Source organism: Parambassis ranga, chromosome 2 (genome assembly GCF_900634625.1).
Source record: "Parambassis ranga chromosome 2, fParRan2.1, whole genome shotgun sequence".
Lineage (NCBI taxonomy): Eukaryota > Metazoa > Chordata > Actinopteri > Ambassidae > Parambassis > Parambassis ranga.
The window spans coordinates 26,010,099-26,025,275 of NC_041023.1; the positions used below are offsets into that span (position 1 = coordinate 26,010,099).

A 15,177-nucleotide genomic window follows, 5' to 3' on the forward strand; every position below is an offset into this window, starting at 1 on the left:
AATGTAGCCAAGAAATTCACCTTTCTAACAAAGGATAACAAAGGATGTAACAAGTGTATCCCGTGACCTCACTTATCACAAGATTTATTGTGACAGCTTGTGATATAAATGCAGAATCCTCCATAGCCCAGACCAAAATTGCTAGGAGCAGCTACAATCTAAAACGTGAATCAAAAAATCTATAGTGGACTCAGTCTTATGTCAGACTCAGCATGACAAGTGTAGTTACAATAACTACTGTAACACAACAAAATACTTTTATTTTATGCATTTTGCCTGTGTACCTTCATGACAAGACCAATCCATGCCTGCCAGGTGTTATTGAGCATGCTCAGAAATGCATGCTGATTATCTTATTGTAACAGATGACATTTATAATCCAAATCCAGCAGTACACTATGCACTTCTATATGTGACTACACAAATGCAACCTAAGATTCTGGCTTTTTGGACAACATAACAATACTGTACATAGCAAGCTTATTTGAAAGGTATCAGCTCACTAAATGTCCATTATCGGCTAAAACAATGGCTTAAAGACTAGAAGCTGCATTATCTATAATATCTACTTGATGAGTGATAAGATTCTTGCATGTGAATGTATTGTAGACCCTTCCAATGTCCACTGGAAGTCATCACCATGGTAACAAAGAAAATGGATTGATGATAATGTTTCCGTGTGCCTGTGACAGGCTCAGTATCCACCAATGCACTTTACCATCAGGACTCAGGTGATTGGTAAAGGAAGGTCCCTATCTATTGGCCATATCTATAGGAATAATAACAAATATTGCAGCCATTTAATTAGATTATTGGGGTTTACACCCCTATTTGTCAAATATGGTTTTAAGTTAATCATTTAAGCAATTGCAATCATAAAAGTGAAGCCAGATTTGTATTATTTTATAATAAAGCCTCTCATTGGTTCTTGAGCAGTGTATCTGTGTCATCCACTAGAGTACTCTACACCATCGGACCTTTGACCTTTGCTGTGCTTGTGACATTTGGCCCAGGTTTGTTGTGACTGGGAATCTTTCCGTCACATCACACTCTCTCTTCCCTCACCCACAAACTCAGCTCCTGCAGGATGACAGCAGAAATACCACTGGGACACACATGCCCATTCAGAGAGTGTATCAACAAAAACAGCTTAGTCATAGATAGCCACGATACCATGAGGACTGTGCACCTGTTACTAGACTTGTTTTTTAGGGTGTAACATAACAGTGTGATGGTAATGACTTCTAGCTTAATGTTAGCCACTTTAGAAAAAAATATCTTGATATGTGTTTTAAAAAGTACTTAAAAATTAACATAAAAGTGGTTTATATAATGAGAGAAGACACATTTTGTTTCTTGTTACTAGAGATATGTAATGGACAAGGTTAAAAACCAGACTGGAGGAGAATCATTTCTGTTGCCTGGCAACTTCTATCTATGAAGGAAAGGATATGATTAAAACAATTTAGAACTATCAAATCATCCTGTTAAGGATAAGAAATTACAACTGACACCATTAATTGTATGATGAGTTTATTGTACTGTTGTCAGAATACTATAAACTGTTTGAGTCAAAGAAATATAAACTGCTCTACTGGAACCAGTGAGGAACATTTCTGTTACTTTCCTCCCAGTTCTGTCAGCAGACTGCAGCGGAGGCAGTGACCTCACCATGTCTCCAGAGGAGAGGGTTCAGATGCGGAGGTCCAGCACCCGGGAGCAGGACCGCAGGAGCACAGGGACTTGTTTCCTGCTCGCTGCTAGTGACTACACCTGCCCTGCAGATGGAGGGTTACGAAAAACAGGTACAGTAACTGCATGTGGAGATTTCAGGAAAAAATGTTTTGTATGCAGAATATATAAATATAAAGTAAATAAAAATGCATGCCATGTTCTTGTTTTAGAGAATCATTCTGATGTTCATGCATGCTACTGTGGATAAAGTAACCATTATAAGTCTGGGTTAGGCTTCCCCTCATGTTTCATGTGTCAGGGTGGTTTAACTTTAGAAGATAGGAAATATCTTAAACACCAGTCAAAATCCTCATTAGGATTAGGGGGGGGGCTGTTTTTTCAGCCATAGCTCAAGTAATGTAACCTGTGAATCTGCTCTTGTGACTCTCAACAGAGTTCTGAGGGGAAAACGTGCCCATGCAGCTGACTCAGAACTGTTTCTTCACAATTTATTCATGTTTTCTTGTTGCCAGGAAACACTTGAATACATTTCTAACCTTCACTTTTTGATTGTTGCAAGGTTCATTGACCATCTACAACATCCAGCTAAACTGTCCTCTGCATCATCTCCTTCTATGGAGATGATACATCCACAGATATTTTTGATGTTTCCCTATCAGAAGAAATTAGATGGTTAAAGTAACAAATTTTAATTTTATCAACTCATAAACATTTTGACTTCTTCATTTGTAGCACTGTGCAGCTTAAACATCATATTCTTATCAGACACAAGTACACTCATGTTTTGTTCTGAAGTTTAGTCTTATGCAGCAAATTATCAGATCGGCCTCGGCCCCTTAGTTACTGTTGCTGTGCAGGTGGTGCATTTTCCATTTTTCCATAGACCATACGCATGTTGCTGAGATGACGCTGGTACATTTACCACTCAGAACGTTTCAACCACAAGCATGATGATGTCTAGCCGACTCTGAAAGGAAGAAAATGGAATAAAGAGCAACACGGTCAGGGTAGGATTCAGTGTCAGTATTGATAACTTTTATTGTAGCCTGATGATTAATAAACAAAAAAGAAAAACTAGGCTGTATTTAACACACTGCTTTTAACAGATGAGTGTGGATGATCTATCTCAAGCCATCGCACTTCACAGCTGCTTATATTTATATATATATTTATATGTGTAATCAGAAAAAAACTCTCCAAGACATAACAAAGACTTAGATATCGATGAGATCACAGTTTGTTTAAGTGTTGCCTAATTTACAGGTCTTTCATCCAATATAGTTTTATCAGTTTTTTGGAATAATGAAGAAGTCAATTTATCGAACATTATGAGCTGACCATGCTTCTGGTGTCAGCTGTGTAGTGCTTCAGTAGAAAGGTCAGACTCAAAACCAGCTTCCCAACACTTTGACCCAAACTAAAGGTCACTGAAGTTCACACCTGCTGAAATAACAGAAAGCCTTATAGCTGTTCTGGGTCATTTCCAATGTATGAACGGCACCTCACAGGATGGAAACACATTATCTCTGCAACATCCTTCCATCTACAGTCAGTCTGGCAACACTCAAGTAATATATGGGCGCCATGTAATGCATGTTTGTTGGTATAATTACTCCATTTTATATCCAGCAGTAAGACATTACTTTTGTGTTAATCTGCACTTTAAAGTGTAAGTGTTAGGCTTCGACTAATTGCCTTCTATTAGAGTCTAAACGTCCTGCTCTCAGTGTTATTGCTCTTTAGCCTGCTAGTGCTACTTCACTCCTCTACAGCAGTCAAATCACCGCCATCATAAGATTAGACTGTAAATGGATGACTTTGTTCAATTGGATAACCACTCCTACCTATCACCAGTTTATTGGTGAAGCCTGACACAATCTTCAGACAAATTTTAAGCCTGTGCTGCTACAGGGGCACATGATGGCGGTGGTTCACAGCAGGCACCTTACCAGTATTGTTTTTTCAGCATAGGGACCGAACAGCTGTGCCTTCCTCTTGGCCTCTTCAGTAACTGCCACACTGATGCTAATGCATAAAACATTGGATCCCTTCTGGTCCTTTCTACCTGTTGGCTCAGACTCTGGCCGCCCTTTGTTCTGCCCACAGGTTCTAAAAATGCAAACCCATCCTCATGGCCAAACAAATGGTGGTGTATGCAGTACGGTAATGAGGCAGCGTTTCCATTAGCTGATTCTCATCAGTATTTATGCCAGCTGACTGGCATGCTCCATTACTAGTCTGGCTGCTTTGGCTTGTTTGCTTATTTTGCACAGCGTGCATCATATACAGCATTTATAGAAGTTTTAGCTGTTTCAGTGTGAACATTTTTTAATAAAGGTATTTTTAATTGCCCTTATCATCAGTATGTGCCTCCTGGATTTCTATACAAATTAACACTTAATATGTGCATGTTGGCAGCTTTAAAGCTTATTACTATCACATATATATTTGAACTACACCTAATTAATGAGAATTAAACTGTGAACATGTGAGAAAATACTAATGATGATGCTATGAAAATGTGACTGCTCATGTATGACTGTGTTTTTTAGAAATCTACCAACCTTTAAAACTCTGACTCTGAATTTTAACTTGAAATGGAGCTGCTGTGGAGGTTACAACTATCTCAAGTGAAGGGGTGGAGCCAGGAGATTTTTGTAGTTAATTTCAAACAGAACATACAACAATGCCCAGCAACACAATATGCAACTATAGGCTGAAACTACAAAAATGCCTGTGGCAAGGTAAACTTACTGACATTTAAAAATCAGACTCACCAGTTTGACAACGTTAATATTCTTTTGCTTCTTTACATTACAACACATCAGCATTTGGGTATTTTCCATTCTTTTTCATTTTTGTCTGCCAAAAATGAAAGTTAATATTAAAGAGGAGGCACTGGACGTCTGCACGGAACAACCAGAACAACAGCCATCTTTTCACCTAAATGAAGTCTTACATTAAAGTCAAGTTAAAATCAATGTACTTATCTACTGAGGTCCATCCAAAGCAGCTCTGTTCTAATCATTTGATTTTACTCTGCCTTACTGTCACTGTCAGGAAATGTGCTGTGCATGCTCTCACCATACAGTATGTTACTGTTGCTCTGTCTCACTCCTGTCTCCTGTCTTGTCTCGGTTCACTCGGCTGGCTCGGACTCGGATCGTTGCCTGCCTGCCTGCCTGCCTGCCTGCCTGTGTGTGTTCATGTCCTGTTCCTGCACAACCACAACCACCACCACCACCACCACCACCACTACCACCACCACCTTTTGTCGCCCCCTTCATCTGAAGGCTATGAGAAATCCCGGAGCTTAAACAACATAGCGGGCATGACTGGCATGGCTGGTAACGCCCTGAGGTTGTCTCCTGTGACCTCGCCCTATGGATCACCCTGCCCGCTGCGGCGCTCTCGCTCCCCAATCCCCTCCATCCTGTGAGACGTCAAGCTCACCACTCAACGCCCTAATAACGCCTCCCTTTGGCATCATATCTGAACTCTGGTCTAGATATTGTGACTAGTGGATAAGTACTTAACACTGTAGCTAAGACTAACGTTAAAAGCTTGGACAAACTGAGCAAATTCTCATTTTCTGAAGGTACATGTGCTTAGCTAACATCCTTAAGTAGCTTGTCAGTTGTCCTTTGTCACTTGGAGTCCCCTTTCACTCGATTATCGTATTGTCGTACTTGACTTGCAATAAAAGAACTCTGACTGGTGGCTTCAGAAGTAGCAGCCATAACATTTAATAAACATTTAATAAAGTATTAACATTAATAATCAGGGATATTAGATGTTGCTATATTTAGGTACTTTGAAAAAAGATGTGCTTCCATAAAAAGAAAGTGAGTTTTATTTTGGGTTGCAGATAAGAGGGATGGAGGATTATTCTTTTGAAGATTTAGTTTTTAACTCACACAAGCACACGTACAGTCTGTCACTCTTCACCCACTGCTGGGCCTGCTCATGTTTTTGCATGGACCATTCTGTAACCATCGTCTGCAAGAGGGCGACTAGGGGAGGAGGCAGACAGTGAGGAGAGGATTTATACACACAGAGGAGTATTTTTTCATTTGAATGTTATTATGTTGGGGTTTTAGTTCGATTTGCATCATGTCTCATTTTGCCATTGGCTTCACCAACAATCCACCAAGGAGACTGAAAACACACAGGGTGTCTTTTGCTCTCAGCATGTGGGTTTCTGCTCAGCTGCTGCTGTTTCCGATTAACTCCCTCCGCCTCCTCTTCTCTTTATAATGTTTCATTTCCGAGTGCCACACCAAAGCTGTTGTGTTTCTGATTGTTTACTCACAGATAACTGCAAAGAGGTTGTCTTTACTGGTTTCACACAAGCAGAAAGCAGCGTTCTATCTTAATGGCATGAGGGGAAAGGCACTGCCATGGCGAAAAGGTAACTGTCTGGAAGGGCTGTGAGGGTCAGGTTGGAATGTATTACCGTATAAGCACGACAGTGCTGCCTTTTTTAGTGGATTGTTGATGTTATTATGATTGTAAACAGAAAAAACACAGATTTTATGATTTGCACCCTAAAATACATTCTTATGGATTAAAAAAATCAATCAGCTTCCCTCCTTTTAAATCCCCCTAATATCCTCCCAACAACAAGGGCTGCTCTAAAAACACTTAAATCATGTAGACTGGAACCATTTTAAAACAAATCTCATTCTAAGCTGCAGCAGCCCTTTATTATTGATGACGTCTTTCTTTTCACCATGACAGGCACAAATTGCCTCTGCGCACCAACAGGTGTGAGACACAGCCATGCAGCAATGTGCCTCACCCATCCCTACAGTATGTCTATACCAGTAGCAGAGTGTTGCTTAGCAACTGGCTCACAGCTAGATGCATCTTATACACTCAGCAAAAAGTCAATTAAAAAAAGAAAAGCTCTCTTAAACATATCTATTTGTCTGTGCATCAAATTGTTGAATCCCCCCCCCCCCCCCCCCCCCACACACACACACACACACACACGCACACATGCAGGCTCTAACAGTTGACAGTTAAGTGCTGCATTATAGAGTACAGTACAATAGAGCTTTTATAACTCTGGATATATTCTCATCCACGGTCATAAATATGTACTGTTTTCGTTTCTGTTCATGTGTTTCTGATATTTAGAGATGTTTTTGTATTTTATTTAGACAATACATTTCCTATTTGAATGACGGTGGGATAAGACTGTCATCAGTATGAGGGACCTATTGCAGTAGGAAGACCCCCATTTGGAGCCATAAGGCCACTTCGACAGGACAATACAGACGAGGACACACGCAAAAAGCCTTTGACTGACTGACAGCCAGCTCATGGCTCGGCAAGCAGGAAAAGGAATTTACATGTTTCTGTTTTTTCCTCCTGTCAGACTCTTAAAAGGGGAAAAAAAGCAAACGACACATCCTTAAAAAGAGACTATCTACTGTATAGATATTGCTCCTGTAAATAACAACACAGCACATCTGGGCCGAGTGGTTCCGTCCACACATCTGTCTTTTGAGGCAAGTCAGGTAACAAGGCAGTTTGTTTGCTAAGTTGCGCAGTGACACTCAAACACTTTTCTTGCTGTGGTACACCTCCTCGCAATAAGTGTATTAAATTGTATCAGTTGAAGCACTTTGTGTTCTGAAAATGGAGTGTATTCATATATGAAATTCTACATACAGTATAAAGTATAGAGAGACAAACGTGCTAAGTTGAATAAATGTGACATTATTGTCATCTCTGCTTTTATTTCCCTTGGTAAATTTCAGTAGGTTAATTGCTCTGCTGTGTGTAACTGTGTGTGTGTATCCTAAAACTCCAGGGTTAGATCTGCAGTTTGAAAGACAAGGTCAGTGAAGACCAGCGAGTGGACTTGAGGTTATCACTCTTCCAGTTAGTTTTAGCACAAACATGAAGGAGACAGAGTTTTCCTGTGATGCAGCAGCTGTTGTAGAAGTCCCTTCCTGCCATGCATTACTACATGCAACTTACCCTGCGTTAGTGCTGCCTCTTCACAAACCAAATTATTCTTACCGGACTACTCCTCATAACACCTGGTGACTAAACAAAAACACTGCATAACTTGATTCTTCCAAACTTTCCCCTTTTTGGAGGGGGTGGAGCAAAAGTGTAGCAGAAGTTTAACAAGTTTTAAAGCGGGACTTCTAGAATGGCTACGTCTGCACAGTAGCAATCCCATGTACTCAACAATCAGATCGGATCTGCAATAAGCACCCAAAAAACAAAAAGCGCCGATGCACACTGTGACTTCAGCAGCCCGTTCAAACAAGAAGGCAAACCGAGTGGAAAAAACGCAGCTCTGAAAGCTGGTGGGCAGGACCACGTGGTGGGCAACCTGCTTAGCTGTAGGTTAGCTGTTAAAATGTCACCCTGTACCCACAATCCTCCTCGTGTAGTACACACGCTGCTTTACTCTTTGATAAAGGGGTACGTTCTTTGTGTATTTCTAGGACGACGTTGTAACTTGAAAAAAAAAAAGGTTGTTTATTTTTTTGAATCCAGAACATGTATTTTTGTGTCTTACTGTTGAGTACATTGCTCTTACCTGTAAAAGTCATGGTAGTCTGATGCTGTGCTTCTCCATCGTGTCCTCAAACTGTCAGGCTTTTGAAGTTCATGTTTTGTATGTTTTACCGTGAGAAGAATTCTAGTTTGAAGTCTGTATTTGTGCAGCCTTTTGTTGGCATTCTAAAGTGCATGCTAAAAAATGCAAAAGAAATTGCAAAAGAAAATAAGAAGACATACTGTATATCATGTTAAAAACGATGTATAGAGTAAAGGTAAATGCTGTGTGAGAGATTCACATAAACGATTTATCTTTTAACTGATGGCCTCTTTTGCTTCATTAATGTGGATTACTTTGTCATTCAAACATATTCCTCTGTGAATGTTTACAAGTTCAAAAAATACATCACCAACATTCGTCAAGCTTTATCAGCACATAATTTGGAACTCTTGTCTCACAATTTATACATGTTGTTGTTCCAGCGTGAATCTCTCCCATTCAAAGGCTGTGAAAAACCAAAATCCACCAGCTTCCTGCAGGATTTCAGACCATTACCAGGCTGCACTGATTGCTGTCTGTGCTTCTCTAAAAGCTTGTTTTCCTGCAGAGAGGGCAGGGAAAACAAGACACATGGAGTTTTACAGAATATTTAATTCTGTGAAAAGACATGCAAATTCAAGGGCTGGATGTGTTAGACAACTAGGGTGGTTTCGTTTCCCATAGCAACAGATGCATACCAGATGCTGAAGACATCAGAGCAGAGAACTGAGTTAAATTAATATATAAACATGACACGTTAGTATGGAAGAATAAAACCGACTACAGGGTGCATGTGAATATGTGGGTTTTGACATGTAAACATGTATCCCCTAAATTAGAGTGTTGTTGTAGCTGCATCATTTCCTCTAATAACACAGGTGTGTTTTAACCCTGCTGCAGCTGGAAATGTCATTTCCCAGTGAGAGGATAAGACAAATAAAGCAGCTGGTGCCTAAAAACAGAAGCTGCATGGCCGGCGTGGCGGCCGGCGTGATTTCTCCCACAGGTTCAGGCTGAGTTAATGGTAAGCCGGCACCGCTCTCTCACACTTCCTGCGTTCCCTCTTTATTCTTCTACTCACGTCCAGCAATCAGCACCACTCGGTGCACTGTATCTCTGAGACAACCCGACTATCTTTACTCCCGTCGCCATGGAAACAGCCACAGACGTGCCAAAAGAGATGTAAACAGTGTTTTTTTTCAGAACTGGACCCCTCTCTTCTTCTCCTTCCTCCCCTCCACCCACTCTACCACCCAACCTCCACCTGTCTGCCCGCTTGCGGAAGGGGGGGGGCTTGCAGGGCCAGCTGCTGAATTACCAAAATACCAAATTCGTGACATGAATATTGCATCAGTGGCTGTTTTAAACTTCTTGGTTGTTGCTTGGTGAAACACACGTCATCCAGACCAGCCTGACGGATACAGTGTGTTACAGATGAATACACAGAACAAACGCTCATGCACACAATAGATGAGAGCAGACACTTGCTGGCTAGAAATATACATGAGTCCTTTGGTGCTTAAACCATTGATCAATAAAATGTGGTGTATTAAATTGTAGTATTGTTTCCTAACATAAATATTTAGCCTTTCCCAAATCATTAATGTAATCATAATTGTAAACATTTGGTTGCATAATTACAGAATAACAATTTGTACAAGTGGATATCCTCATATTGTGTTCTAAACATTGCTAAACAGGTGCCACATGGCCAATACACAGTCAGGATTCATTAACATCAAGGCCTGACACTTGTCAGTATGTTACAGGTCCGAGGCTCAAACCGTGTTGACAGTTAGTAATTATTCCTGTGTCTGATTCCTTCCTGTTAAACAGTAAGAAAGAGGAGAGACACAAAGACGTGATGCTCATTGCTTAATTGCACTGCATACAATGACTTTATTAAAACACATCCCAGGGACTTATAATTTCTTTGCATCACCATGCTATACGACAAATGCCCCTTTGACATGAATGTAGAACTGTGTTCTTCCTTCAAAACTAAACTTTCCCATGAATTATCAATTCACATCAGCTTCACAATAAAACAATTCACTATTTTCATTCTGACATTACCACCTCATCTTTAGAATAAATTTCTTATTTAACATTGCTGGTTGATAGTAGGCACTGCAGAAGCTAATAGGCACTAAATAATGAACACAACCTGCCCAGATAAACAGAGTGAGTCAGTGCGCGCGAGTCACCCGGAAATACACAACATATATCAACAACTTGACAGCTGCACATCTTTTCATAAAGAACAAATACTCCCCTTATGGTAAACACATAAGCCACACTGAAGGTAACTACACTCAAACTATGAGCTCATATTAAAATATTAACTTAATAACAACACAGAGTCTAAACTCAATTACATAGGGACTGCTAGCTTGTTAGTTTACAGATCACAGAAACATTATTATAAACTTTTTTATTAAATTGAAATTATTTTAAATCACAATCAGAAAACAGAAATATGCCTTTAAATAATAATTAAAAAAAATAATACCCCAACTGTGACCACACATTAGTGGGCGTCACAAGTACTATCAGTGACAAAGGCCAGCAGTGGTGTTACCTGTATCAAGGACAAGAAGTTGCACCTGAACCAACATGTGCTCACATTCGGCTGATAATACACCTCCTAAGGTACGTGGTTACATTAATGCTAGATGGCTATTTGTAACAGATGAATGTATTGCCTGATGTCTCCCCATCATAGGATAGGAAGACAGGATAGGATCCTAGCCTGTGGACAGTTGTAGGCAGTGTGGTGGACCTTCTCCCTGGATTCCAGGGTTCTCACACCCTGACGCTGCGTCTTGTTTACACTCACAGGTTGTGCTTAGCATTTAAAAGTACGGGTTAAGGATGGATGTTAAAACATGGTAAGAGGTTTGGTGAAGCTTGTGGTTTCACTTAAAACACATCATTCCTAACATTAAATATTTTTCAAGAAAAACCTCTCCTTCCTGCTGCTGCCATTTTTGGCGATGAGTGCCCGTCTCTGTAAATATGTAGCGATGCTACATAAAAATGAATATGCACACATGTTCTATTTACAAGGTCTGAAATATCAACATCATGTTAAGTTTTGTTTGTGAGAACGGGCCAAACTGAACACAACACAAAGACCACAGCAGATCTCCTGTGCCTGTGAAACCCTCTGCTCCAGCAGGTGGGAGTAGTCTACATTCTTCACTGTTTAGTGTCGTGAGTCCAGTCACGCTGTTACAAATACTCATAAAGTTCAGATGAGATCATGATTAAAATCCTGTTTTCGCTTGCTTTCATCACTGCTGTTCTTGCGCTCTGATTCGCCCAGCTGCACAACCAATCCAACTGACAGTCCAGCATGATCAATCAGTCAACTGAAAAGGTGACTCACACTGACTAAAAACTAGGGCCAGATGCTAACTGACAGCTCTTAGCAATGCAAAGAAAATACATGTTATTATGGATTTTCTAGTGGAGACATAGGTGCCCGAGTTATATGTTTTGATAAAAGCCCACCTGGGATGACACTGGTGATGATCAGCCTTTTTATATTCACACTGTATAAATGAAAGCAAGATGCTGGGCCATGAAGCTGTTGTACTGCAGTGTGGCATTTAAATCCTGATAAGTGCCATGTAATGAGACTGGCGTAGTTGACGAGGGCAGAGTGAGTCAGGCAGTAGAGTGGGGGCTCCGTTTACAGGCTTTGTTCCAGGTGCGTACTCAAAAAGCCACGGGAATGCTCTAAATTACTCACACGCTGACATGGAGCCCCTTATTGACAGCCAGGATGGCAGCGTGTAGTGGTGTGAGTTTAGTGCTGGGAGACACGAGGGCTGTAAATACCAGTGTCAGCTCTGGGAGACAAGAGAAAAATAATAATTAACAAACAGTAAACAGCAGAGATGAGACGAGGATCACACTGCAACGACTCTCCAAAATCGGGCTGGCCCCTCAGCACTCCTGTCCACTTCACTGCTGTACGTATGTGGGACACTGATGTGAACTCCTCCAGAGTTTAGAGTTTCATCCTTTATTTATCTGCAGGATGATGAGGTAAAGCCATGCAAGTATTTATTTTTATATAGGCCACATGTTTCATAACATTTGATAATATCCCATTTTATCACTTTCACTAAGAAAGTTTAAGGGCTGCTTCATTATTCCAGGTATGTCTGTTGAGACAGTGAAACAGCACCCCCTGGAGGTGCCTGTTGGTTACTGTCAGTCACACTGAGTGGTAAAAGACGATGATAGCTAGCTAGGTGATGTTTACAGTCTAGTTTGAAATTAAAAATTATCCTTTAAACATATTAGAAGCGGTTATTTAAACTCACGATTAGTAACTGTGGACATTTTTTATATGGCTTGTTTCCCAGTGCTGCTAATTAAAGCTAACAGCGTTTAGCTAGCAGTCAACGAAGCGGGTTCTGTGGATAAAATTGCGTTAACGTTACTGCAGCGGGTAAAGGACGCAGATATTGGTCATCTTAGTAAGTCCTTGTCTTGTTCTGTCTAATTGGTTCGGCAGTGTTGTGTTTGATGTGCCTGAGCGGTGTGCATGTACCGTGCATTGGCTGCACAATAAAGTAAAGTGTAAAGCACAGGTTTGTGTACAAAATTCATGTGTAAAATTCATAATGCTGACCTAAAACAGACCGAAATACATGGTAACATCAGTTCTGTCTGCAGGTAATTCATAAAGCAGGGTGTCATATTCATACTCTTTCCATGCAGCTTAATATAAAATCTCCTACCCTACCTTTAATGGAATGGGAAGAGGCTTGGTCTGTGTTAGTTAGGTGCATGAATTTTGGACAGGTTAACACTCTAACTCAATTTAGGAGGGGTGCTCTGCTGGAATCAAATGTGGTAGCTGAAGGCAAATATTTTTGGATATGTAATTGTCATGGTTTCAGCCAGTTCGTCTTGTGAGTCTTCCATGCGACACAGCCGTCCAAGTAGCCTTTCTGCTCTTGTGATTTTTCCCTACGTGTTCTCGAGTAAGTTTTGGATTCTTGTGTTTTTTCCCTACATGTTTTCGAGTAAGTTTTGGATTCTCTTGTGTGTGACTTGGTTTGGATTTGACTACTGCTTTTTTGCCTTTGCCTTTTTGGATACCTCTGCCACGTGGACTGAACTCCTGTGTACTGAACCTTGCCTAAATTAAAACACTGAGATTTGCCTGATACTTCCGGCTTAGTCTGCATTTGTGTCCTCCGTCTCACAACCCCCCTTGACATTACGAACTGGCCAGTAAAGGACGCAGCAGACATGCAAGAGGTCGGAGCGGCTGTTAAAAGCCGAAGCCTTCAGTGGGCACCGTTTAAAATGGTGCGCCTCTGGAGCCAGGTTTACCGGCTTAGGGAAACTGTCCAGGCCGAGTTAAACCTGTTGGACAACCTGCCCTCACCGCCCACAGAAGAGAAGGAGATGTGGCAGATGGTTAACTGCAGGGTTGTCCTGCTTCAGCAACTGGGGACATTATGGAACTGGAAAGAGCTACTGAAAGCTGGCATGGACCAAGCACTGAACACAGAGCCTTGGCTCCACGTCCTTTATATAGGACAGGAAATGGAGGAGTTCCCAGCGCCTGTGGCCTCCTTTCTGCCCTCCTGGTTTCCGTCTCCAGTTGACGCCGTTCTCCCCAGTGCCGCCTGAGGGCGGGCTCCCGATGACGTCACCACTTCCGGTTCCGCCCGGGGGCAGGGGGTGCATCCAGCCTTGATCTTGGAGAGGCCATCTATTCTGGGTCCACGCCCTGACCCAGAGGGACCCTCAGCCCCAGCGACTGACTCTGTCACTGGGGAACCCCCAACTCCAGTTTCTAGCTCTCAGCCTGGTGGGGTTCCGTCTCCGGCTTCCTGTCCCGACCCCGGTGGTCCACCGCTCCCGAGTCCCTGTTCCGGTGGTCCACCGCTCCCGAGTCCCAGTTCCGACCCCGGTGGTCCACCGCTCCCGAGTCCCTGTTCCGACCCCGGTGGTCCACCGCTCCCGAGTCCCAGTTCCGACCCCGGTGGTCCACCGCTCCCGAGTCCCTGTTCCGACCCCGGTGGTCCACCGCTCCCGAGTCCCTGTTCCGACCCCGGTGGTCCACCGCTCCCGAGCCCCAGTCCCGACGCCGGTGGTCCTTCGCCTCTGGTCTTCAGTTCCGACGCCGGTGGTCCCTCGCCTCTGGTCTCCAGCCCTGACGCCGGTGGTCCTCCCTCAGTTCTGGTTTCCTGTCCGGACCCCGGAGGGTCCTCGGCTCTGGTTTCCTGTCCAGACCCCGGAGGGTCCTCGGCTCTGGTTTCCTGCCCGGACCCCGGAGGGTCCCTTGCTCTGGTTTCCTGTCCGGACCCCGGAGGGTCCTCGGCTCTGGTTTTCTGCCCGGACCCCGGAGGGTCCTCGGCTCTGGTTTCCTGTCCGGACCCCGGAGGGTCCTCGGCTCTGGTTTCCTGCCCGGACCCCGGAGGGTCCCCTGCTCTGGTTTCCTGTCGGGACCCAGGAGGGTCCCCTGCTCTGGCTTCCAGTCTGGACCCTGGAGGGTCTTTTGCCTCGTCTTCGGCTCTGGCTTCCAGTCTGGACCCTGGAGGGTCTTCTGCCTCGTCTTCGGTTCTGGCTTCCTGTCTGGACCCTGGAGGGTCTTCTGCCTCGTCTTCGGCTCTGGCTTCCAGTCTGGACCCTGGAGGGTCTTCTGCCTCGTCTTCGGTTCTGGCTTCCTGTCTGGACCCTGGAGGGTCTTCTGCCTCGTCTTCGGCTCTGGCTTCCAGTCTGGACCCTGGAGGGTCTTCTGCCTCGTCTTCGGTTCTGGCTTCCTGTCTGGACCCTGGAGGGTCTTCTGCCTCATCTTCGGCTCTGGCTTCCAGTCTGGACCCTGGAGGGTCTTCTGCCTCGTCTTCGGTTCTGGCTTCCTGTCTGGACCCTGGAGGGTCTTC

The 15,177-nt window shown here is 43.2% G+C and overlaps 1 protein-coding gene across 3 annotated transcripts in view; it reads left to right on the forward strand.

The window, feature by feature from the left end:
- kcnc2 (potassium voltage-gated channel, Shaw-related subfamily, member 2) overlaps window positions 1–8,379 on the forward strand; it is a 66,198-nt gene extending 57,819 nt beyond the window's left edge. The window contains exons 3-5 of one of the 3 annotated variants that reach the window (XM_028399533.1): window positions 1,635–1,805; window positions 6,010–6,106; window positions 6,861–8,379. In XM_028399533.1, coding sequence (XP_028255334.1) covers window positions 1,635–1,805; window positions 6,010–6,071 — 233 coding nt within the window. In that variant the 3' untranslated portion in view covers window positions 6,072–6,106; window positions 6,861–8,379. Of the gene's footprint in view, window positions 1–1,634; window positions 1,806–4,988; window positions 5,515–6,009; window positions 6,107–6,860 lie in introns of those variants that run through there. The other 2 variants (XM_028399535.1, XM_028399532.1) reach the window with 2 other exon arrangements.
- Window positions 8,380–15,177: the final 6,798 nt, after the last annotated feature.